A 23,948-nucleotide genomic window follows, 5' to 3' on the forward strand; every position below is an offset into this window, starting at 1 on the left:
GTGGGATTGTAGCTTAGTGGGGTGTTCTAGGAGAGTCTATGGCTGTCTGAAGTGGTTCTCAATCAGAGGCAGGTGTTTACCGTTGTCTCTGATTGGGAACCATATTTAGGCAGCCATATTCTTTGGTTGTATTGTGGGTGATTGTCCTGTGTGTCTTGATGTCCTTGTTAGAGGTTAGTAGACACTTGTATAGGCTGTTTTCGGTTTTCGTTTCGTTTATTGTTTTGTCGTGTGTTACGTTTGTTTATTAAAGATGAATCGCAATAGACACGCTGCAGTTTGGTCCGACTCTCCTTCACCATTAGAAAGCCGTTACAATGACAGAGGTCAAACATTTCTGTAAGTCTTCACAAGGTTTTCACACAATGTTGCTGGTATTTTGGCCCATTCCTCCATGCAGATCTCCTCTAGAGCTGTGATGTTTTGGGGCTGTTGCTGGGCAACACGGACTTTCAACTCCCTCCAAAGATTTTCTATGGGGTTGAGATCTGGAGACTGGCTAGGCCACTAGAGGACCTTGAAATGCTTCTTACGAAGCCACTCCTTCATTGCCCGGGCGGTGTGTTTGGGATCATTGTCATGCTGAAAGACCCAGCCACGTTTCATCTTCAATGCCCTTGCTGATGGAAGGAGGTTTTCACTCAAAATCTCACGATACATGGCCCCATTCATTCTTTCCTTTACACGGATCAGTCGTCCTGGTCCCTTTGCAGAAAAACAGCCCCATGCTTCACAGTAGGTATGGTGTTCTTTGGATGCAACTCAGCATTCTTTGTCCTCCAAACACAACGAGTTGAGTTTTTACCAAAAAGTTCTATTTTGGTTTCATCTGACCATATGACATTCTCACAATCTTCTTCTGGATCATCCAAATGCTCTCTAGCAAACTTCAGACGGGCCTGGACATGTACTGGCACTGCAGGATTTGAGTCCCTGGCGGCGTAGTGTGTTACTGATGGTAGGCTTTGTTACTTTAGTCCCAGCTCTCTGCAGGTCATTCACTAGGTCCCACTGTGTGGTTCTGGGATTTTTGCTCACCGTTCTTGTGATCATTTTGACCCCACGGGGTGAGATCTTGCGTGGAGCCCCAGATCGAGGGAGATTATCAGTGGTCTTGTATGTCTTCCATTTCCTAATAATTGCTCCCACAGTTGATTTCTTCAAACCAAGCTGCTTACCTATTGCAGATTCAGTCTTCCCAGCCTGGTGCAGGTCTACAATTTTGTTTCTGGTGTCCTTTTACAGCTCTTTGGTCTTGGCCATAGTGGAGTTTGGAGTGTGACTGTTTGAGGTTGTGGACAGGTGTCTTTTATACTGATAACAAGTTCAAACAGGTGCCATTAATACAGGTAACGAGTGGAGGACAGAGGAGCCTCTTAAAGAAGAAGTTACAGGTTTGTGAGAGCCAGAAATCTTGCTTGTTTGTAGGTGACCAAATACTTATTTTCCACCATAATTTGCAAATAAATTCATTAAAAATCCTACAATGTGATTTTCTGGATTTTTTCTTCTCATTTTGTCTGTCATAGTTGAAGTGTACCTATGATGAAAATTACAGGCCTCTCTCATCTTTTTAAGTGGGAGAACTTGCACAGTTGATGGCTGACTAAATACTTTTTTGCCCCACTGTATACTTGAGTAGGCAACACTCGCCAACAAGCCATCCATCCATCCATTTCTGTTTACATAGTTGAAATAGTTTAGGCTGGTGATGTTATGCTGATGAGAGTGACGTCTATTGAGCCGTTCATGTTTGGGAACCCACCTGTTGTGAGATGGTGCATGGAAATTGCACTTGTTAATGTTTGTTTTGCTGATGATTGCATCGAAAATATTGGCTCATGGAGGGCTGTGATCGGCAAGCCTCCACTGAAAAGTGTCCGTTGCCGAAAACCAGAGGGTGGATAGCACTTGGATGTGCACCGGAATGGTATGCATTTTGGAATGGTATCCTTTTTAAAGTACGTCTTAAACCTTCCAAAAAACAATGGTATAGGATTTTTGAGAAGAGATATCTGATGAGCCAACCTGTACTTAATGCAGAAAATGTGCCATCTGTCTCTAAAAAGTTGCTCTCTGCAAAATGCAGCGTGTGCCAAATCTTCCAACAGAGCAAGGTTAGCCGTCTCTCATGCAATCTCCCATTATCTCAGTCTTATAGTATGTCAACATTGGTTTCACTTTGACACGTACCTCTCATTCTAACAAATGACTGTACTTTATATGGATTATTATTGTAACAATTGCACTGATGTGGTCAAATTATACAGCGTGCCAAGCAATGTTCTATGAATTCCCAATGGAAATGCCTTCCAAATTGAAAAATTATTGAATTATTACTCTCACAATTTCAACATTATGCTCCCCCAAAAAATAATGATCTATCTGTGTTTATTTTTTTTAAATTACTCAGTCGGGGTCTCCTCTTAGTGTTAAAGGTTAGAATAGTAGAATATATAAGGTACAAGTTCGAATAATTTGGTTATGCATCAGCAATTTGTCTCTTGTTATGTCTGTCACTGACAGTCACTCAATTAGCCATGTCGGCAAAATGAAAATGGATTGGTATGTTAGTCTAGCCAGCTATCTAAACTTGTAGTAATCATGGCCGAATACCAACCGGGAGTGCTGGTGTCGTGCCCAGGGCCCCTGACCTCCAGGTGGCCCCCATTTGATTTTGTTGGTTACTCTCACTCATATATTATTTACATGGCATAAGTCATTGAAAAATGGTAGAATTGCAGGAAATTGACTTTCAAACGTTCATTTTTCTCTCTGCTGTCGAGGGGGGGGGGGGGGTCAAGTGAGAAACGTTGTCATTTCTTCAAACTATCATCTTTATTCAATATCGATTTAATTATTGCAATAATGAGACTGGTCAACCCGAGAGCCTAACCTTTACAGAAATGCAGAGTTCTTTATATAGCTGACACTAAGAATGCTTAGTCATGGCTGGTTCAGAATGCTTAGTCATGGCCCGTGCAGACCAAGGGGCGTCATAAGATTTCATCCGGTCGTTATCTGCACGGGGTTGTTGTCTTAACCCCACCCTTGCTTAGTTTCCCAGATGCAAGGATGATTTTGAGACAACGAGAGATTGATATTCTCTTAAGCTATCTCTAGTAAAACACATTCCTGTCTATATAATGCAGTGTTTAACTCATTTGTCAGCTCAAGCCATCTCTAGTGACCATATGCCCAGATTAGCTACAGGGAACTAGAGTGGAGACCATAAAAACACAGCATTAGTAGGACAGCAATATCTTACTATTAGTTAAATATTCATTGTTAACCATTAATATAAAATAAATAAGGTAAATACGTAATGTTTCACAGGGGCCACTAAAATGATTTGCCCGGGGGGCCCAACTTGAGGCAGCAGGTAGCCTATGATATTGTCAAGTAGTATTTCAACAAGCAGACCCAGGGGTCGGCTCTGGCCTTTTAGGGGGCATAAGTGAGATTTAGAGCTTTGGGCCAGTAACCGAAGGTTGCTGGATCGAATCCCCAAGCTGACAAGGTAAAAACCTGTCGTTCTGCTCCTGAACAAGGCAGTTAACCCACTGTTCCCTGGTAGGCCGTTATTGTAAATAAGAATTTGTTCTTAACTGATCTGCCTAGTTAAATAAAGGTTAAATAAATAAAATATATATATTTTTTACTACATCTCACTTATGCCCCCAAAAGGCCAGAGCCGGCCCCTGGGTCTGCTTGTTGAAATACTACTTGACAATACCATAGGTAATACATTTAAGTTTCAGTAATAAAACAGTAGTAAATACAACTGGAGAATGTTGTGCTTGAAATCTCCAGTGCGAACGCTAAGCAATTCTAATCATTTGATCCGAAAACAGACTGTATCGTTGGGAGGCTGTTCTCAGGCCTTTGGAATGTAAACATCAGTGCTGAAAACATAGTTGCTTGTGTTTGATTAAGGTTGAACAGTGTATAAACTGAGGATGGTGACTTCTCTCTTTCTCTCTCTTTCTTTCTTTCTTTCTCTCGCTCTCTAAATTCAAAGGGGTTTATTGGCATGGGAAACATTGCCAAATCAAGTGAAATGGATCATATAAAATGAAAACATTATACTCACAAAGTTTCAAAGGAATAGGGGCATTCTATATGTCATGTTATGTATATATACAGTGTTGTAACAATGTGCAAATAGTTAAAAGTACAAAAGGGAAAGTAAATATGGGTTGTATTTACAATGGTGTTTGTTCTTCACTGGTTGCCCTTTTCTTGTGGCAACAGGTCACAAATCTTGCTGCTGCGATGACACACTATGGAATTTCACCCAGTAGATATGGGAGTTTATCAAAATTGGATTTGTTTTGGAATTTATGGGTCTGCGTACTCTGAGGGAAATATGTGTCTCTAGTATGGTCATACATTGGGCAGGATGTTAGGAAGTGCAGCTCAGTTTCCACCTCATTTTGTGGGCAGTGTGCACATAGCCTGTCTTCTCTTGAGAGCAAGGTCTGCCTACGGTGGCCTTTCTCAATAGCAAGGATATGCTCACTGAATCTGCACATAGTCAAAGCTTTTCTTAATTTTGTCACAGTGGTCATGTATTCTGCCCAAGTGTACTCTCTGTTTAGGGCCAAATAGCATTCTAGTTTGCTCTGTTTTTTTGTTAATTCAAATCAAATCACATTTTATTGGTCACATACACATGGTTAGCAGATGTTAGTGTAGCGTAATGCTTGTAAATTCTTTCCAATGGGTCAAGTAATTATCTTTTTATTTCCTCATGATTTGGTTGTGTTTAATTGTGTTGCTGTCCTGGGGCTTTCTGGGGTCAGTTTGTAAACAGAGCCCCAGGACCAATTTTCTTAGGGGACTCTTCTCCAGGTTCATCTCTCTGTAGGTGATGGCTTTGTTATGGAAGGTTTGGGAATCACTTCCTTTTTATTTGGTGTTTTATGTTCTCTCTCTCTATCTCTCTCTTTCTCTTTCTCTTCTCTCTCTTTCTCTCTCCCTCCCTCTTTATGACTAACTGTCTCTCGCTCTGTCTCTCTCTGTCTCTCTCTCTCTGTCTCTCTCTGTCTCTCTCTCTCTGTCTCTCTCTCTCTCTCTCTCTGTCTCTGTCTGTCTCTCTCTGTCTCTCTCTCTCTGTCTCTCTCTCTCTGTCTCTCTCTCTGTCTGTCTGTCTGTCTGTCTGTCTCTCTGTCTCTGTCTCCGTCTCTGTTTCTCTCTCTCTCTCTGCACTTTGACACAGATATTCCTGAACTCCATTCTCCCTCAGCCAATTCACAAACCGTTTAGGATCTCTCTTCTCTCTCTTTCTCTCTCCCTCCCTCTTTATCACTAACTGTCTCTGTCTGTCTCTCTCTCTGTCTCTCTCTCTCTCTGTCTCTCTCTCTCTGTCTCTCTCTCTCTGTCTCTCTGTCTCTCTCTCTCTCTCACTGCACTTTGACACAGATATTCCTGAACTCCATTCTCCCTCAGCCAATTCACAAACCGTTTAGGATCTCTCTCTTCTCTTTCTCTTCTCTCTCTCTCTTTCTCTCTCCCTCTTTGTCTGTCTGTCTGTCTGTCTGTCTGTCTGTCTGTCTGTCTGTCTGTCTGTCTGTCTGTCTGTCTGTCTGTCTGTCTGTCTGTCTGTCTGTCTGTCTGTCTGTCTGTCTGTCTGTCTGTCTGTCTGTCTGTCTGCACTTTGACACAGATATTCCTGAACTCCATTCTCCCTCAGCCAATTCACAAACCGTTTAGGATCTCTCTCTTCTCTTTCTCTTCTCTCTCTCTCTTTCTCTCTCCCTCTTTATCACTAACTGTCTGTCTGTCTGTCTGTCTGTCTGTCTGTCTGTCTGTCTGTCTGTCTGTCTGTCTGTCTGTCTGTCTGTCTGTCTGTCTGTCTGTCTGTCTGTCTGTCTGTCTGTCTGTCTGTCTGCACTTTGACACAGATATGCCTGAACTCCATTCTCCCTCAGCCAATTCACAAACCGTTTCGGATCAAGATGATTCTCTGCTAAATATTCCATGTGACTCTATTCAGTCACACAGATGTCATAAATCTAAATGTAATCAAGACTATATGTTTATCACAAGTGAGACGTATGACGCCATTGGGCTCATTCACACGCATTATCTATGTGTTGACATCCATCATGGGGTTCTGGTGAAATATTGTTCTGTGGCTGTGTTGGATGATAGATGATGTTGGATGACAGGATTTTGTGGTTGTTTGGACCTAATCCCCAAACTCATACACTGAGCAACTAAAGAGAGAGTTGTGAAATAGTTCCATTGTAGGTCGTTTAGATCCTGGGCTGAAATTCAAACTCCAACTGAACTTTGGACTGACGACTGAGTTGACTGTCCTAACTGGAGACTGGAGGTTAATCATTCTCCTGCTGAGGTTGATTTAAAAAAAAACATAATAATAACATTATTTAACCTTTTTAACTAGGCAAGTCAGTTAAGAACAAATTCCTATTTTCAATGATGGCCTAGGAACAGTGGGTTAACTGCCTTGTTCAGGGGCAGAACGACAGATTTGTACCTTGTCAGCTCGGGGATTCAATCCGACGCTCTAACCGCTAGGCTACCTGCTGCCCCATTTCTTCCTGTGATGTTTTCTTCCCTTGTCTCAGCAGCCTCTTTCTCTTTTTCGTTTCTTTCTCTCTCGCTCATTACTCATTGCATAATAGTTTCGAGACGGAGAGAGAGACGCTTCCGATTCAAGTTGTCCCAGCACAACAGGCAAAGCTGGTTGAAATGACGTCATTTCAACCAGTTTACAACCACATGGTTGTACTCTGTGCATGTCCAAGATCGTCCAAATGTTTTCCAGATGCGTAAACACATCCCTGTGCACCTGGTAACATCATATTCTATCATTACGCTACATGTAGATGCTATTCCTCAGTGCTGTCGCTAGCAGATAAGTGATAAGTTATGCTACTAACCAAAACAAGACATTCCCCAACCATGCCTGTGGGTGATTCCGATACAGTGCCTTCAGAAAGTGGTCACACCCCTTGCCATTTTGTTGTTACAAAGTGGGATTAAAACGTATTTAATTATCATTTTTGGTCAACGATCCACACGAAATACTTTAATGTCAAAGTGGTAAATACTCTAATGTCAATGTGGTGATTCTGACAATACATGTTAGAATCACCTTTGGCAGAGATTACAGCTATGAGTCTTTCTGGGTACATTTCCAAGGGCTTTGCACACCTGAATTGTGCAACATTTGCCCATTATTCTTTTTAACATTCTTCAAGCTCTCTCAAGTTGGTTGTTGATCTTTGCTAGACAGCCATTTCAAGTCTTGCCAAAGACTTTCAAGCAGATTTAAGTCAAAACTGAAACTAGGCCACTCAGGAACATTCAGTGTCGTCTTGGTAAGCAAATCCAGTGCTACGGCTGTGTAAGGTGCAGGAGAGCAGAGTAGAGTAAACAGACGCACTTTTATTCCGCTAAAAAATAGGCACAACATGACATCTAAGTGCCCAAAAAACACAGAACGCGAATACAAACGTATAGCGCGCGAACATACACCATTACAATAAACAATTACACACAAAGACATAGAAGGGAACAGAGGACTAAATACATGCAGATTATGGAATGAAAACCAGGTGTGTATGAAACAAGACAAAACAAATGGATATATGAGAAATGGAGCGGCGATGGCTAGAAAGTAGAGGAGCCGACTTCGGCGGAAGTCGTGACATCCAGTCTAGATTTGGGGGAGGGAATACAGTCAGTCTCAAAAGTGAACCAACAACCTAAAACGTGAGAACAGGATCCGTAATGGACCAGACACGGAAGTGAACCGTATAGTTCACCTATGGTGAACGGGCCCGCACTCTGACACCACCACAAACTGAGGTACCCACCGTACCAAACAAACAAACAAACAAACACTCCACACAGGCTCTACCCACGAGAGGTTATGCCCTACTTGTCCAAAATAACCACCTCGCCACACACCGTGCAAACAGTAGCACTGTATCCTTTGCTAACAGTATCTAAAAATGACCAGATGTTGCTAATCCCTGGTCCCAGAGGGCTCTCCCAATTGTGTGGTATTTAAAACCGATTGGTTACTTTTCCCACCAGGATGACACTGCCGATGCCACTTGAGGTTTTAAATGGGTTATTATCGATATGCACAGAGCACTCACGTACTCGGAACCCCAACCGGGTCGAACAAGGCACACCCTTCCCAAATTCAGTGTTTTGCAGCACACAAACCACACATGCAGTTGACTGGAGAAGTGACTTTTATCCATGGACTTTTAACTCTGTCAATTACAACAAAACCAAGATCATTAATTGACAGTACAACGAGGCTCGTTCATCACATTTCAGAAATACCCCTTGGTGGGAGAAGCCAGAAAAGTCTCCACCACAGAGGGGTCAACACAATTGACTCACCTCCAGAGAGCTGATTCTGAAGCTTCGCTAAACGAACATAGCTGAAAACCTTAGTGTCTCATCCTCTTTGGAATTTCCAGATGGACTAAAGAAGAGAGAATTGAGAAATAAAAGCTGGTTTATTACAAGTTGCCACAGGGAGACGCCTCCAGCACAGAAGCAGATATCATTTCTAACTGGCCTCTTGGAGACGGGCCCTTTTATATTCTAAGTCAGACAACACCAAATGTTCTGGAAACACCAGACCGAGAGGCTCGCAGTTCAAAACCAAGGCAGCGGCTTTGTCAGCTGCTACAGAATCAGTGTCCACAGAAGGTCATCAATACAACCGTGAATAATCAGTGTGTCCTTGTACCTCCAGTCTGGCGTCAATCACTATCAACCGATATGAGCATAATCCATAACATTCAGTATAACGCCTAGTGACCATCAACGTGCACCTTGAGTGTCATAAATAGAACACTGGAAATGTATTACAGAAAGGGGAAATATATAAATATGCTAAATATTGTTTTAATCACTCTGAACGTGATTATGTAACAGTGATAGAACTGTTAGATAGGCTAGCTACAATGGACAACATCACACATGATCTCTACCCCCAAAGCCAAAACACCGTTGACATGACATCAGTTTGTTTTCTTTTCCATTGAGAAGAAACGGTTGGCAGGATGCTGCTTGATGTACAACCGCAGCAAAAGCTGCAGGCGCTCACAGGCCCCGTTTTAACTGGCAGCTGCCTCTAATGGGACCAGGGACTTTGGAATGTAGGTGGACCCACTGCAGTGTTCGGTACAGGCTTCTTCCCTCACTGGCAAGTTGTGCAATGACTGACTGATTGACGAACTGACTGACTGACTGATAGCTCCTATATTGGATGTTATGTTTGATGCAAATCATTGTTTTGGTTCACCCTGTTCTTCATGATGTGTGGTAAGAGGAGCCTAACCTGAAATGTACCAAGGGTATCAGTTGACAATAATCTTGGAGCATTTTGGGGGGGAAGGAAAACACACAAGTACACATTTTTAAATACTTTATTTGAATCCACAAATTGCATTACATTAAGATGGATAAAAACTATTTTAAAGGTTTTGGATACAAGAGCATTTTGAGGATACAAAAAGCACCTTCTCCACAAAGCGAGGCTGCCAGTAACAGCTGAAACCGAGCAGTACTTCGGCCAGTTGCTTTGCTCTCTGCAATCTGAAGGCCACTCACCATATGTATGTGGCCGAGACTGTCAAATACTACTGTCACCAACTTGCACTTATATCCAAGGCTGTCCAAGCGTGATCCGAGGGGCTGGTATTTGAGAAACTTGTCAGCAAAGGCCCGACTCCATGTATCCATCGAAATGAACAGCCCACCTCAAATCAGCACCTCCCTTTGGGCTCGCCCCACAGCAGCGGTAACTAGCTTATTCTGCATACAGGAAAACACGCTGTCATCTATATCAAACCAGGCTATTCTGACGAGAACATTTGTATGTGTGCTGTCTGTGAGACCACCTGTCTTACCTCAGTAGCTACCAGGTCGACAAGGCAGACATGACTAGCAATGTACAAGTATTTCTATAAACGGCAAACATTGACAACATGTGCAAAATCAAATCAAATCTAATTTTATTTGTCACATACACATGGTTAGCAGATGTTAATGCGAGTGTAGCGAAATGCTTGTGCTTCTAGTTCCGACAATGCAGTGATAACCAACAAGTAATCTAACTAACAATTCTAAAACTACTGTCTTATACACAGTGTAAGGGGATAAAGAATATGTACATAAGGATATATGAGTGAGTGATGGTACAGAGCAGCATACAGTAGATGGTATCGAGTACAGTATATACATATGAGATGAGTATGTAGACAAAGTAAACAAAGTGGCATAGTTAAAGTGGCTAGTGATACATGTATTACATAAGGATGCAGTCGATGATGTAGAGTACAGTATATACGTATGCATATGAGATGAATAATGTACCAGACTTCTGTATTTTAAATCGGGGTGTAAAATGCAGAAGGGATCGTGGTTTGCAGGATACCAGAGTGCTAGGTTGTATTTTGTGGGTAGAATAGAACAGGTGTTGACCTTACCGTGAAAGGCTTTCTTACAAGCCCTTCACCAACAATGCAGTTTTTTAGAAAATTAAGAGTTGAGAATATATTAACTAAATAAGTTTTAAAAAGTAATACAATAAAATAACTAATGAGGTTATATACTGGGGGTTCTGGTACTGATTCATGTGTGGGGGTACAGTTTAATCGTGGTAATTGAGGTAATATGTACATGTAGATAGTGACTATGCATAGATAATAAACAGCTAGTAGCAGCAAAGTTTAAAAAAAAGGGGGTGTTCAATGCAAATAGTCTAGATAGCCATTTGATATTAGCTGTTCAGCAGCCTTATGGCTTGGGGGTAGAAGCTGTTAAGGAGCCTTTTTGGACCAAGACTTGACGCTCCGGTACCGCTTGCCGTGCGGTAGCAGAGAGGACAGTCTATGACTAGGGTGGCTGGAGTCTTTGGCAATTTTTAGGGCATTCCTCTGACACCGCCTGCCCCAATGTAATTATGGTATTAGAGTCGTGCTTGGCCATGCAGTTGTTGGTGAACAGGGAGTACAGGAGGGGACAAAGCAGGCACCACCTGAGGGGCCCCCTTATTGAGGATCAGAGTGGCAGACCCGCTACCGCCCACCCCTACCACCTGGGGGCGGTCCGTCAGGAAGTCCAGGACCCAGCCGCAGAAGGAGGTATTTAGTCCCAGGGTTCCTAGCTTAGCATTTTGTATGTGGTGTGGGATTTTTCATCGTGTTGTGTTCTTGGTGACTCTTAACTCCCAAGAAACCATACATTGTTATTATAGAATGTCATTAATCATACTAGATGTGATTTGTTATGCATCATTCAAGACTCTAGAGGTGAACATACCCAACAATATATATGACGTCATGGCTGAGAATAAAACGCCCCAAGGACAACAACAGCAACACAGTACCAAGTCAACGATACAATGGACAGAACTGCAGATTATACAGCAAGCAGAGTTAGTTGAGAAAGTCAGGAAAAGTACGTTAAAATCATGTTTTAAATCATGTAGCCCTTTACACTCGTATCTGTATACAAGTTGAAAATGGCAGATTTGGGCAATAATAAGCGCCTAAATTGCAACTTAGTGGCTGTTTCAGTAAGGGTTCTGTCTCTGCGCTTCACAGCGCTGTATGGGTTTTTATTGACAGCCATTCTGAACTTGAGCACCACTCGCAACAAAAATTTGTCGCTATCCCTTCCAGTAATTGGGCAACTTTTGCACATCTTTTGTTGTCCAGGTGAGGGGAACTGCTGTAAATTAAGAGGACTGGATGTATTTTGAAAGATGAGATGTTGAGGATTATAATAAATACCGCTTTGATGTCATACAAGGAAGCCACACACCTGTGAGTCCAGATGTGCAATTCACCTTTCCAAATCAACGTTTATGATCACTATGTATGATGTACAGTTGCAAGATGACATGTCGTCATATCCTGGGGTCTTCTGAACAGAATGAGCCTATGTTTGTTTATTGTGAGAGAAAAAAATGACGCATCACACGCACCTGAATGCACCTAAATTACGATCGTTTTTTCTGAATTTCCTTGTGAAAGCCTAACATTGTAAGATCGTATTTTATAACAGCTAGTTATGTTGGCAATGGAACAAGCTTTCAGTTCATGCCCACCTGACCTTGATTGCGATTTATAATGGACCGGTTTTGGATTGCGTAAACAACAACAGTAATTGGGTGATTCTGCAACTACAGGAACTTCTATGGTCCTCAGGGTCAATTTTTGTGATTTTTTAAATTTATTTTTTGATATGTTTTTTTCTTTGTATGTTAAGTTCACACTACCATCATCCCAGATTTTTTTTAACACCTCTCAATCTAGTACTTTAGCTATTTCTCAGATGCATTTTATACCTCAATTTCACTGTTTTGCCCTTGTCCCTGACCCAGACTTTTGAGCTTCCATTATGTTTTTCTACGAGAAAACATTACATAATGTGTAATTATTCATGTTATCTTCTAGAGAAAGAGTCAAATAAATCAAATCTATATCAATATGTGAGGTGAGTATGCCCTTTATATTGTTATTTATACAAAATATACCTGTCCTTTGGTAGGGGTGTCATTTCCACCACTGAGGGCAAATTCCTCTCTTTAGTTTCTATGTCTGTGAACTCTGGAATCTTAATGCTTAACAATGGTTGTTGTTCAAAATGGTTGCAATAAAATATTGTTTTCTTACATTTTCTTTTTTTTTACATAGATGTTATTTCCACCACACCTTGTCATTTCCACCACACCCATATTTTTTAGGGAAATTAGTATATTATGTGTAACTTATATTGATCTAATTGTTTAAGATAGGGAAATCATATGGTTGTTATCATAATCTCACAAAATGGTTGGCTGGAAATGTCTTATTTTGTTATGATAAATAAATATTTTCAGTTGTCACAAAGGCAAGTCCATACATTCAGGCGTTGTGTTGAATTATTAATTTTAGGAAAACCTTAAAAAGCACTTAAAATAATGTTCAATACGAGACAAATGTATAAGAAATGTGTTATAAATTAATTGTATAATATTTCATGTTCAACTAAAATGGATGTTTAATGGCTGTCTGAGACAAATGACAAAAATATATAAATTCCTGAATAGTACGATCACAGCGATTTATCAGATATTATTTCTAGACAAATCAAAGACAATTATAATACAGGTCAAATGTTTTTTTCAATACATTTTAATTTCTGAAATCTTGCATGGCCAAAGTGCCCGAAGTTGCAGAATCACCCAATTGTGTTATGGCGGGGATTCAGGGCTGTGTTCCAAACTAAATAATGACAAGTGAGCTTGTTCCTCAATGGCACAGCTAGGAGAGCTCACAAAAGGTACCTTTTATATTTGAAAACGTTTCTTTTGAGTCATAAAAGTGCATTGAAATTGCTTAGGAACTGTGCACACTTTGGAGAGGTGTGTGGCCACTTGGAGACACCAGTTAATCTTCTCATTCAAACCTTTGTAATGTTTGTCTTGTGTTGCACCTACCCCACATTTTACAGGAATAGCCTTATCATGTTACTGAATGTATCCAGAGTATTTTCACATTTCGTTTTCAACAAAAGTGGCAAAGTACACGACATGTAAAGTGCACATAACATCAACAGTGTAATGTTTGGATTCAGTCTTGTGTCAGGTGAACTGTTGTGTCCTCACCTTTGGTCTAATCATTTTCCTATTACCGCCAAACTGTTCATTAACCATTTCTAAAATGCTTATGCATTTTCATACTTCTTCTCTAAGAAACATTTCAAATTAGCCCTATCCATATAGGCCAATTCCCACACGGGTAAAAGGTGAAAGCATTTGGTTCAGTATTATACTGTAATTGTTATGCAGGTGAGTGAGGACCCAACAGCGATTCAACAGAAACAGTCTTTTAATGTCCCAACAGGGAAAACATAAATCCTCAATCTTTACAGGAGATGTCCAAACAGGGAAAACATAAATCCTCTATCTTTGCAGGGGAGTCCTCCTTCTAGTAGTAGAGGAGAATTGCAGGGCTAGCGGCAACAGACTGCAGGTCCCTCTGGATAGGTGCGGGCCGTAGAGGACAGAGACACCTGCTCACACGCAGCATCTAATGAAGAGGCAGATAACGACAGGACGGGACAAGGGCAAAGCAAACAAGAATCCGACAAGGACAGAAGCAGAAACAGAGAGAGAAATAGAGACATAATCAGAGGGCAAAAGAGGAGACAGGTGAGAGAGAGTAAACGAGGTCGTTAGGAGAATGGGGAACAGCTGGGAGCAGGAACGGAACGAAAGAGAGAGAGAAAGATAGTAACCTAATACGACCAGCAGGGGGAAACGAAGAGAAGAGAAAGCACAGGGACAAGACATAACATGACAGTACCCCCCCACTCACCGAGCGCCTCCTGGCGCACTCGAGGAGGAAACCTGGCGGCAACGGAGGAAATCATCGATCAGTGAACGGTCCAGCACGTCCCGAGATGGAACCCAACTCCTTTCCTCAGGACCGTAACCCTCCCAATCCACTAGGTACTGATGACCACGGCCCCGAGGACGCATGTCCATAATCTTCCTGACCCTGTAGATAGGTGCGCCTCGACAAGGACGGGGGGAGAGACGAACGGGGCGCGAATAAAAGGCTTGACACAGGAGACATGGAAGACCGGGTGGACGCGACGAAGATGTCGCGGAAGAAGAAGTCGCACTGCGACAGGATTAACGACCTGAGAAATACGGAACGGACCAATGAACCGCGGGGTCAACTTGCGAGAAGCTGTCGTAAGGGGAAGGTTACGAGTGGAGAGCCATACTCTCTGACCGCGACAATACCTAGGACTCTTAGTCCTACGCTTATTAGCGGCTCTCACAGTCTGCGCCCTATAACGGCAAAGTGCAGACCTGACCCTCTTCCAGGTGCGCTCACAACGTTGAACAAAAGCCTGAGCGGAGGGGACGCTGGACTCGGCGAGCTGGGACGAGAACAGAGGAGGCTGGTACCCGAGGCTACTCTGAAAAGGAGATAGCCCGGTCGCAGACGAAGGAAGCGAGTTGTGAGCGTATTCTGCCCAGGGGAGCTGTTCTGCCCAAGACGCAGGGTTTCGAAAGGAAAGACTGCGTAAGATGCGACCAATCGTCTGATTGGCCCGTTCTGCTTGACCGTTAGACTGGGGGTGAAAACCGGAAGAGAGACTGACGGAAGCCCCAATCAAACGGCAAAACTCCCTCCAAAATTGAGACGTGAATTGCGGACCCCTGTCCGAAACGGCATCTGACGGAAGGCCATGAATTCTGAAAACATTCTCAATGATGATTTGTGCCGTCTCTTTAGCAGAAGGAAGCTTAGCGAGGGGAATAAAATGAGCCGCCTTAGAGAACCTATCGACAACCGTTAGAATAACAGTCTTCCCCGCTGACGAAGGAAGACCGGTAATAAAGTCTAAGGCGATGTGAGACCACGGTCGAGAGGGAATGGAAAGCGGTCTGAGACGACCGGCAGGAGGAGAGTTACCGGACTTAGTCTGCGCGCAGTCCGAACAAGCAGCCACGAAACGACGCGTGTCACGCTCCTGAGTGGGCCACCAGAAACGCTGGCGAATAGAAGCAAGCGTACCCCGAACGCCGGGATGGCCGGCTAACTTGGCAGAGTGAGCCCACTGAAGAACGGCCAGACGAGTAGGAACGGGAACGAAAAGAAGGTTCCTAGGACAAGCGCGGCGACGGAGTGTGAGTGAGTGCTTGCTTTACCTGCCTCTCAATTCCCCAGACAGTCAACCCGACAACACGCCCCTCAGGGAGAATCCCCGGGGTCGGTGGAGGCTACTGAAGAACTGAAGAGACGGGACAAAGCATCAGGCTTGGTGTTCTTAGAGCCCGGACGATAAGAAATAACGAACTCGAAACGAGCGAAAAACAGCGCCCAACGAGCCTGACGCGCATTAAGTCGTTTGGCAGAACGGATGTACTCAAGGTTCTTATGGTCAGTCCAAACGACAAAAGGAACGGTCGCCCCCTCCAACCACTGTCGCCATTCGCCTAGGGCTAAGCGGATGGCGAGCAGTTCGCGGTTTCCCACATCATAGTTACGTTCCGACGGCGACAGGCGATGAGAAAAATACGCGCAAGGATGGACCTTATCGTCAGATTGGGAGCGCTGGGACAGAATGGCTCCCACGCCCACCTCTGACGCGTCAACCTCGACAATGAACTGTCTAGAGACGTCAGGTGTAACAAGGATAGGAGCGGATGTAAAACGCTTCTTGAGGAGATCAAAAGCTCCCTGGGCGGAAACGGACCACTTAAAGCACGTCTTGACAGAAGTAAGGGCTGTGAGAGGAGCTGCCACCTGACCGAAATTACGAATGAAACGACGATAGAAATTCGCGAAACCGAGAAAGCGCTGCAGCTCGACACGTGACTTAGGGACGGGCCAATCACTGACAGCTTGACCTTAGCGGAATCCATCTGAATGCCTTCAGCGGAAATAACAGAACCGAGAAATGTGACGGAGGAGACATGAAAAGCGCACTTCTCAGCCTTCACATAAAGACAATTCTCTAAAAGGCGCTGGAGGACACGTCGAACGTGCTGAACATGAATCTGGAGTGACGGTGAAAAAATCAGGATATCGTCAAGGTAAACGAAAACAAAGATGTTCAGCATGTCTCTCAGTACATCATTCACTAATGCCTGAAAGACAGCTGGAGCGTTAGCGAGACCGAACGGCAGAACCCGGTATTCAAAGTGCCCTAACGGAGTGTTAAACGCCGTTTTCCACTCGTCCCCCTCCCTGATACGCACGAGATGGTAAGCGTTACGAAGGTCCAACTTAGTGAAAAACCTGGCTCCCTGCAGGATCTCGAAGGCTGAAGACATAAGGGGAAGCGGATAACGATTCTTAACCGTTATGTCATTCAGCCCTCGATAATCCACGCAGGGACGCAGGGTCCCGTCCTTTTTCTTAACAAAAAAACCCCTGCTCCGGCGGGAGAGGAGGAAGGGACTACGGTACCGGCGCGAGAGCTACAGACAAATAATCTTCGAGAGCCTTACGTTCGGGAGCCGACAGAGAGTATAGTCTACCCCGGGGAGTGGTACCCGGAAGGAGATCTATACTACAATCATACGACCGGTGAGGAGGAAGGGAGGTGGCCCTGGACCGACTGAAGACCGTGCGCAGATCATGATATTCCTCCGGCACCCCTGTCAAATCACCAGGCTCCTCCTGTGAAGAGGGGGCAGAAGAAACAGGAGGGATAGCAGACATTAAACATTTCACATGACAAGAGACGTTCCAGGAGAGGATAGAATTACTAGACCAATTAATAGAAGGATTATGACACACTAGCCAGGGATGGCCCAAAACAACAGGTGTAAAAGGTGAACGAAAAATCAAAAAAGAAATGGTTTCGCTATGATTACCAGAGACAGTGAGGGTTAAAGGTAGCGTTTCACGCTGAATCCTGGGGAGAGGACTACCATCCAAGGCGAACATGGCCGTGGGCTCCCTAACTGTCTGAGAGGAATGTCATGTTCCCGAGCCCAGGCTTCGTCCATAAAACAACCCTCCGCCCCAGAGTCTATCAAGGCACTGCAGGAAGCTGCCGAACCGGTCCAGCGTAGATGGACCGACAAGGTAGTACAGGATCTTGAAGGAGAGACCTGAGTAGAAGCGCTCACCAGTAGCCCTCCGCTTACTGATGAGCTCAGGCCTTTACTGGACATGAAATGACAAATGACCAGCGGAACCGCAATAGAGACAGAGGCGGTTGGTGATTCTCCGTTCCCTCTCCTTAGTCGAGATGCGAATACCCCCCAGCTGCATGGGCTCAGCACCTGAGCCAGTAGAGGAAGATGGTAGTGATGCGGAGAGGGGGGAAACGGATAACGCGAGCTCTCTTCCACGAGCTCGGTGACGAAGATCTACCCGTCATTCTATGCGAATAGCGAGTTCAATCAAAGAATCCACGCTGGAAGGAACCTCCCGGGAGAGAATCTCATCCTTTACCTCCGCGTGGAGACCCTCCAGAAAACGAGTGAGCAACGCTCGTTCCAGTCACTGGAGGCAGCAAGAGTGCGAAACTCTATAGAGTAGTCCGTTATGGATCGATTACCTTGACATAGGGAAGACAAGGCCCTGGAAGCTTCTTTCCCAAAAACTGAACGATCAAAAACCCGTATCATCTCCTCCTTAAAGTTCTGATACTGGTTAGTACACTCAGCCCTTGCCTCCCAGATTGCCGTGCCCCACTCACGAGCCCGTCCAGTAAGGAGAGATATGACGTAGGCGATACGAGCTGTACCCCTGGAGTACGTGTTGGGCTGGAGAGAGAACACAATATCACACTGGGTGATGAACGAGCGGCATTCAGTGGGCTCCCCAGAGTAACACGGTGGGTTATTAATTCTGGGCGGAGACTCGGAAGCCCTGGAAGTAGCCGGTGGATCGAGGCGGAGATTGTGAATATGTTTCGAGAGGTCGGAGACTTGGGCGGCCAGGGTCTCAACGGCATGTTGAGCAGCAGACAATTCCTGCTCGTGTCTGCCTAGCATCGCTCCCTGGATCTCGACGGCTGAGTAGAGAGGATCCGAAGTCGCTGGGTCCATTCTTGGTCGGATTCTTCTGTTATGCAGGTGAGTGAGGACCCAACAGCGATTCAACAGAAACAGTCTTTTAATGCCCCAACAGGGAAAACATAAATCCTCAATCTTTACAGGAGATGTCCAAACAGGGAAAACATAAATCCTCTATCTTTGCAGGGGAGTCCTCCTTCTAGTAGTAGAGGAGAATTGCAGGGCTAGCGGCAACAGACTGCAGGTCCCTCTGGGTAGGTGCGGGCCGTAGAGGACAGAGACACCTGCTCACACGCAGCATCTAATGAAGAGGCAGATAACGACAGGACGGGACAAGGGCAAAGCAAACAAGAATCCGACAAGGACGGAAGCAGAAACAGAGAGAGAAATAGAGACATAATCAGAGGGCAAAAGAGGAGACAGGTGAGAGAGAGAGTAAACGAGGTCGTTAGGAGAATGGGGAACAGCTGGGAGCAGGAACGGAACGAAAGAGAGAGAGAAAGATAGTAACCTAATACGACCAGCAGGGGGAAACGAAGAGAAGAGAAAGCACAGGGACAAGACATAACATGACAGTAATAACCAATTAAGACGGGCTGTATATCATTCACTGTGGTTCCAAATAAGGGAAGAGCAGTCTGACATGTTATGTTATCAGCACTCTGTTCGAGCTGCTTAGGCATAAGGGGAAGTACAAGTATGCCTGAAACTGCAAGATAACGGTTGGTTGTGTTTTATGATAAATTAACCCATATTGTCATGTATTGCACATACTTTGCTTCCTGTGTGTCCCAGCAGCAAACCTGTAACTCCTATAGATCCCTTTCCTCCTTGTCACTTTTTTGTGACTGTTTTTTAGCTGAAGTAGCAATAAGATTTGAAGTCAAGACTTAATACAATGTTTCCTGTACAATTCCAGCTATCATATTTATGCCCTCTCCTACAGGACTGACATTCAGTGGGAACACATGGGTGGTTTGGGAGTTCTCATAGTTATTCTCATTTTAACAGAAGGGTTCTATGTTCAACCATAAATCATATTTCCCAGCATGCACTAATGCAGGGTGATTTTCAGAATGGTTTGTTTTAATGTGTTTTTTTGCATATACAGTAGAGGTCGGAAGATTACATACACCTTAGCCAAATACATTTAAACTCAATTTTTCACAACTGGTAGTATTTCCTTCAAATTGTTTAACTTAGGTCAAATGTTTCGGGTAGCCTTCCACAAGCTTCCCACAATACATTGGGTGAATTTTGGCCCATTCCTCCTGACAGAGCTGGTGTAACTGAGTCAGGTTTGTAGGCCTCCTTGCTCGCACATGCTTTTTCAGTTCTGCCCACACATTTTCTATAGGGTTGAGGTCAGAGCTTTGTGATGGCCACTCCAATACCTTGACTTTGTTGTCCTTAAGCCATTTTGCCACAACTTTGGAAGTTTGCTTGGGGTCATTGTCCATTTGGAAGACCCATTTGCGACCAAGCTTTAACTTCCTGACTGATGTCTTGAGATGTTGCTTAAATATATCCACATAATTTTCTTTCATCATGATGCCATCTATTTTGTGAAGTGCACCAGTCCCTCCTGCAGCAAAGCACCCCCACAACATGATGCTGCCACGATGGTCATTATGGCCAAAAAGTTATATTTTTGTTTCATCAGACTAGAGGACATTTCTCCAAAAAGTACGATCATTGTCCCCAAAGTACATTCAATCCGTAGTCTGGCTTTTTTATGGCAGTTTTGGAGCAGTGGCTTCTTCCTTGCTGAGCGGCATTTCAGGTTATGTCGATATAGGACTAGTTTTACTGTGGATATAGATACTTTTGTACCTGTTTCCACCAGCATCTTCACAAGGTCCTTTGCTGTTGTTCTGGGATTGATTTGCACTTTTCGCACCAAAGTACATTAATCTATAGGAGACAGAACCCGTCTCCTTCCTGAGTGGAATGACGGCTGCCTGGTCCCATGGTGTTTATACTTGCGTACTATTGTTTGTACAGATGAAAATGGTACATTTAGGCATTTGGAAATTGCTCCCAAGAATGAACCAGACTTGTGGAGGTCAACAATTTTTTTTCTGAGGTCTTGGCTGATTTCTTTTGATTTTCCCATGATGTCAAGCAAAGGGGTAATGAGTTTGAAGTTATGCCTTGAAATACATCCACAGGTACACCTCCAATTGACTCAAATGATGTCAATTAGCCTATCAGAAGCTTCTAAAGCCATGACATAATTGTCTGGAATTTTCCAAGCTGTTTGAAGGCACAGTCAATTTAGTGTATGTAAACTTCTGACCCACTGGAATTGTGATACAGTGAATGATAAGTGAAATAATCTGTCTGTAAACAATTGTTGGAAAAATGACTTGTGTCAGGCACAAAGTAGATGTCCTAACCAATAAACAATAGTTTGTTAACAAAAAAATTGTGGAGTGGTTGAAAAACGAGTTTTAATGACTCCAACCTAAGTGTATGTAAACTTCTGACTTCAACTGTACCCATTGATTGGGTGATACATTTTATGCTACACAAAGATAAATAACATTGGTTTAGTTAAAAAAAAGAAATAAATCTGTTAGTAGTTGGACTTGTGTTACTGAGATGCTTGCTCCAGTTTGAATACTGAGACTAAATCAAGGATCTGATCTTCCCTACCCTGGCAATTTCTTTGAATGCAGGTTGCGGTTGATTTAAACAATTCCACTCGTTGGATATCGTAACTCTGGCTCGATTCCAATAGCAATTACACATCACTTTGCGAGCCAGAATAATGTGACTTGCAGGCCTGACGTGGCCTGTAAACCAAGGGTTTCCTAACACCACTGTGATAGGGTTTAACTAAGCCCGTCAACAAGTGGCCTTACCATAGACAGATCTCTTCATAAATAATTTGATTTTAAAGGCCTCCATTCATGGAGGGTTCTAAGAATAACCTTTATATAATAAAATGGTTCTTAGTAGAACCATATACAAGGTGTTCTATGAAGAAACCTACATGGTAGACCCTCTGAAAAGGGTTCTACCTAGCACCAAAAAGGGTTCAGAAAAACTGAAAAACACTATATGGTTCTACTAAGCACACATTTGTTTAAGAATGCATGTAAACATTCTCTTTGAGCTCAATTCCCTTTGATTTGACTATGTTCCCAGAGGGATTTTTTCCCCATCTAATTTCACCTTTGTTCTCTTATACAAAGGTGTTGAGAGGTTTCAGAAACAAAGTGCCTTGCAGTACTCCATACAACAGGTTTCTCTTAAGGTTTGCCCTGGCTCTATCCTTTTTTAAAGGGGAAAACTAATGATTGATCTTCACAAGGTGAAGGTTTTATGTGTCCATAAAAGGAAGTTGAGCCCCATTATTTGGAGGGAAGCGAGTTCTCCTGAAATGCAATGTTCTGGAGATTGTTCTGGTTTAAACATAACTTGGCGGCCGGCCCAACACACACAAACACACAGCTTTTTCATGTTTGAATTAAGTCAAAATAGGGGGTAATATTTTTCCTTGGAAGATCCGGATTTTCCATGACGGGAAAGGCATAGAGAATGAGTTACAGTACTCATTAATTTCTAGCAAGCAATATGAGATCTCAGTAAAAACCGGTAGATTCCACTATAGTGTGCTTACACACACACACACACACACACACACACACACACACACACACACACACACACAGAGGAAAAGTAACCTCTGTAACAATGCCTTTAGAGTGATTGCATTGTTGATAAGCGCCGTCAATGAAAAACGCCTGAGATTTAAATGGGTACCATGTGGAGTATGTTGGTGAGTTATCATGACTGTGAACTTTGTTTATTCTTCTTTCTTTCTTTTCAGCTTTCCTTCATTCCCCCTACCAGCCAGTGTACACGGCCACAAAGCACGGGGTGATAGGCTTCTCCAGAGCCATAGCGGTGAGTTCTAATACCCCCCCAAACCTCTCCTCGAGTACACCTAGCCGTTCCACATACAGTGCCCTCCGTAATTATTGGGACAGTGAAACACTTTATTCTTCTTTTGGATTTTAAATCAATGACTATGGGGTTAAAGTGCAGACTGTCAAATTCACTTATGTGTATTAAAGCAGTCAAAAGTATAGCCTACCAATTGGCTTGTCACAGTGCTTGAGGCGTCACTACAGACCTGGGTTTGATCCCAGGCTGTGTCACAGCCGGCCGTGACCGGGATACCAATGAGGCGGCGCACAATTGGCCCAGCGTCGTCCGGTTAGGGGAGGGTTTGGCCGGCCAGGAATGTCCTTGTCCCATCGCGCTCTAGCGACTCCTTGAGGTTGGTCGGGCGCATGCACAGTCGCCATTTGTATGGTGTTTCCTCTGACATATTGGTGCGGCTGGCTTCCGGGTTAAGTGAGCAGTGTGGCAAGAAGCAGTGAAGCTTGGCAGGGTCATGTTTTGGAGGAGGCATGACTCTCGACATTCGCCTCTCCTGAGTCCATATGGGAGTCGTAGCGATGGGACAAGACTGTAACTACCAATTTAGATATCATGAAATTGGGTAGAAAAAGAGGTAAAAGTACAAAAAAAATTGGTCCCATATTCCTAGCATGCAATGACTACATCAAGCTTGTGACTCAAAAAATGTAATGGATGCATTTGCTATTTTGTTTGGGTTGTGTTTCAGGTTATTTTGTGCCCAATATTTTTCGAGTCACTTTTATTGTAAATAAGAATCGAATATGTTTCTAAAGACTCCTACATTAACGTGGCTGCTACCATGATTACGGATAATCGTTGATGTAGTCATTGTGAGCGATTAATATGGGAACAAACACTAAACTTTGGACTACCTTAATAGACATACAGTATGTCATCCAAAACCAGTACACCTGATTTAAGTAATGAAGGTCTTGATGATTAGTTGACCAGTTGAATCAGATGTTGTACTAGAATACGTGATATGTGGAATGGCTGGGGGTACTCCAGGAAAGGCATGGAAAACACTGGCCTAGACACATTCCTTTGCCCTGGGTGATTACGCTTGACCGTGTTCGGACATGTTTGTGCTCATCTTTCTCACACACACACACACACACATAACACATACATACACACTGACACGTTGCTCCTTTCACAACCACACACACACACACCCTGACACGTCTGTGTTCCTTTCCTCTCCCCACGCAGGATGCAGCCGAGGTGGAGAACTATGGTGTGAGGATCAACACGCTGTGCCCTGCCTTCGTGGACACCCCTCTCCTGCGCTCCGTGGAACACGAGGACAACATGGGCAAGTTTGACAAGTTCAAGGACGACTTAAAGAGGAGCGTGCACAAGTTCGGGGTGCTTCAGTGAGTTCCTATACATGTCGTGTAGAAGTTGCCTCGTTTCCCTCATCTTTCACTCATTACCTATCACTTTCTTTATAACTCAGATTTACAGG

The 23,948-nt window shown here is 43.7% G+C and overlaps 1 protein-coding gene across 1 annotated transcript in view; it reads left to right on the top strand.

Moving 5' to 3' along the window:
• Positions 1-23,948, top strand: part of LOC115137487 (15-hydroxyprostaglandin dehydrogenase [NAD(+)]) — a 44,888-nt gene that overhangs the window by 18,906 nt on the left and 2,034 nt on the right. Inside the window, exons 5-6 of the mRNA XM_029673811.2 lie at positions 22,383-22,459; positions 23,693-23,856. Of these exons, the coding sequence (XP_029529671.1) occupies positions 22,383-22,459; positions 23,693-23,856 (241 nt within the window). The remainder of the gene's footprint in view (positions 1-22,382; positions 22,460-23,692; positions 23,857-23,948) is intronic.

Source organism: Oncorhynchus nerka, linkage group LG11 (assembly GCF_034236695.1).
Source record: "Oncorhynchus nerka isolate Pitt River linkage group LG11, Oner_Uvic_2.0, whole genome shotgun sequence".
Taxonomy (NCBI): Eukaryota; Metazoa; Chordata; class Actinopteri; order Salmoniformes; family Salmonidae; genus Oncorhynchus; species Oncorhynchus nerka.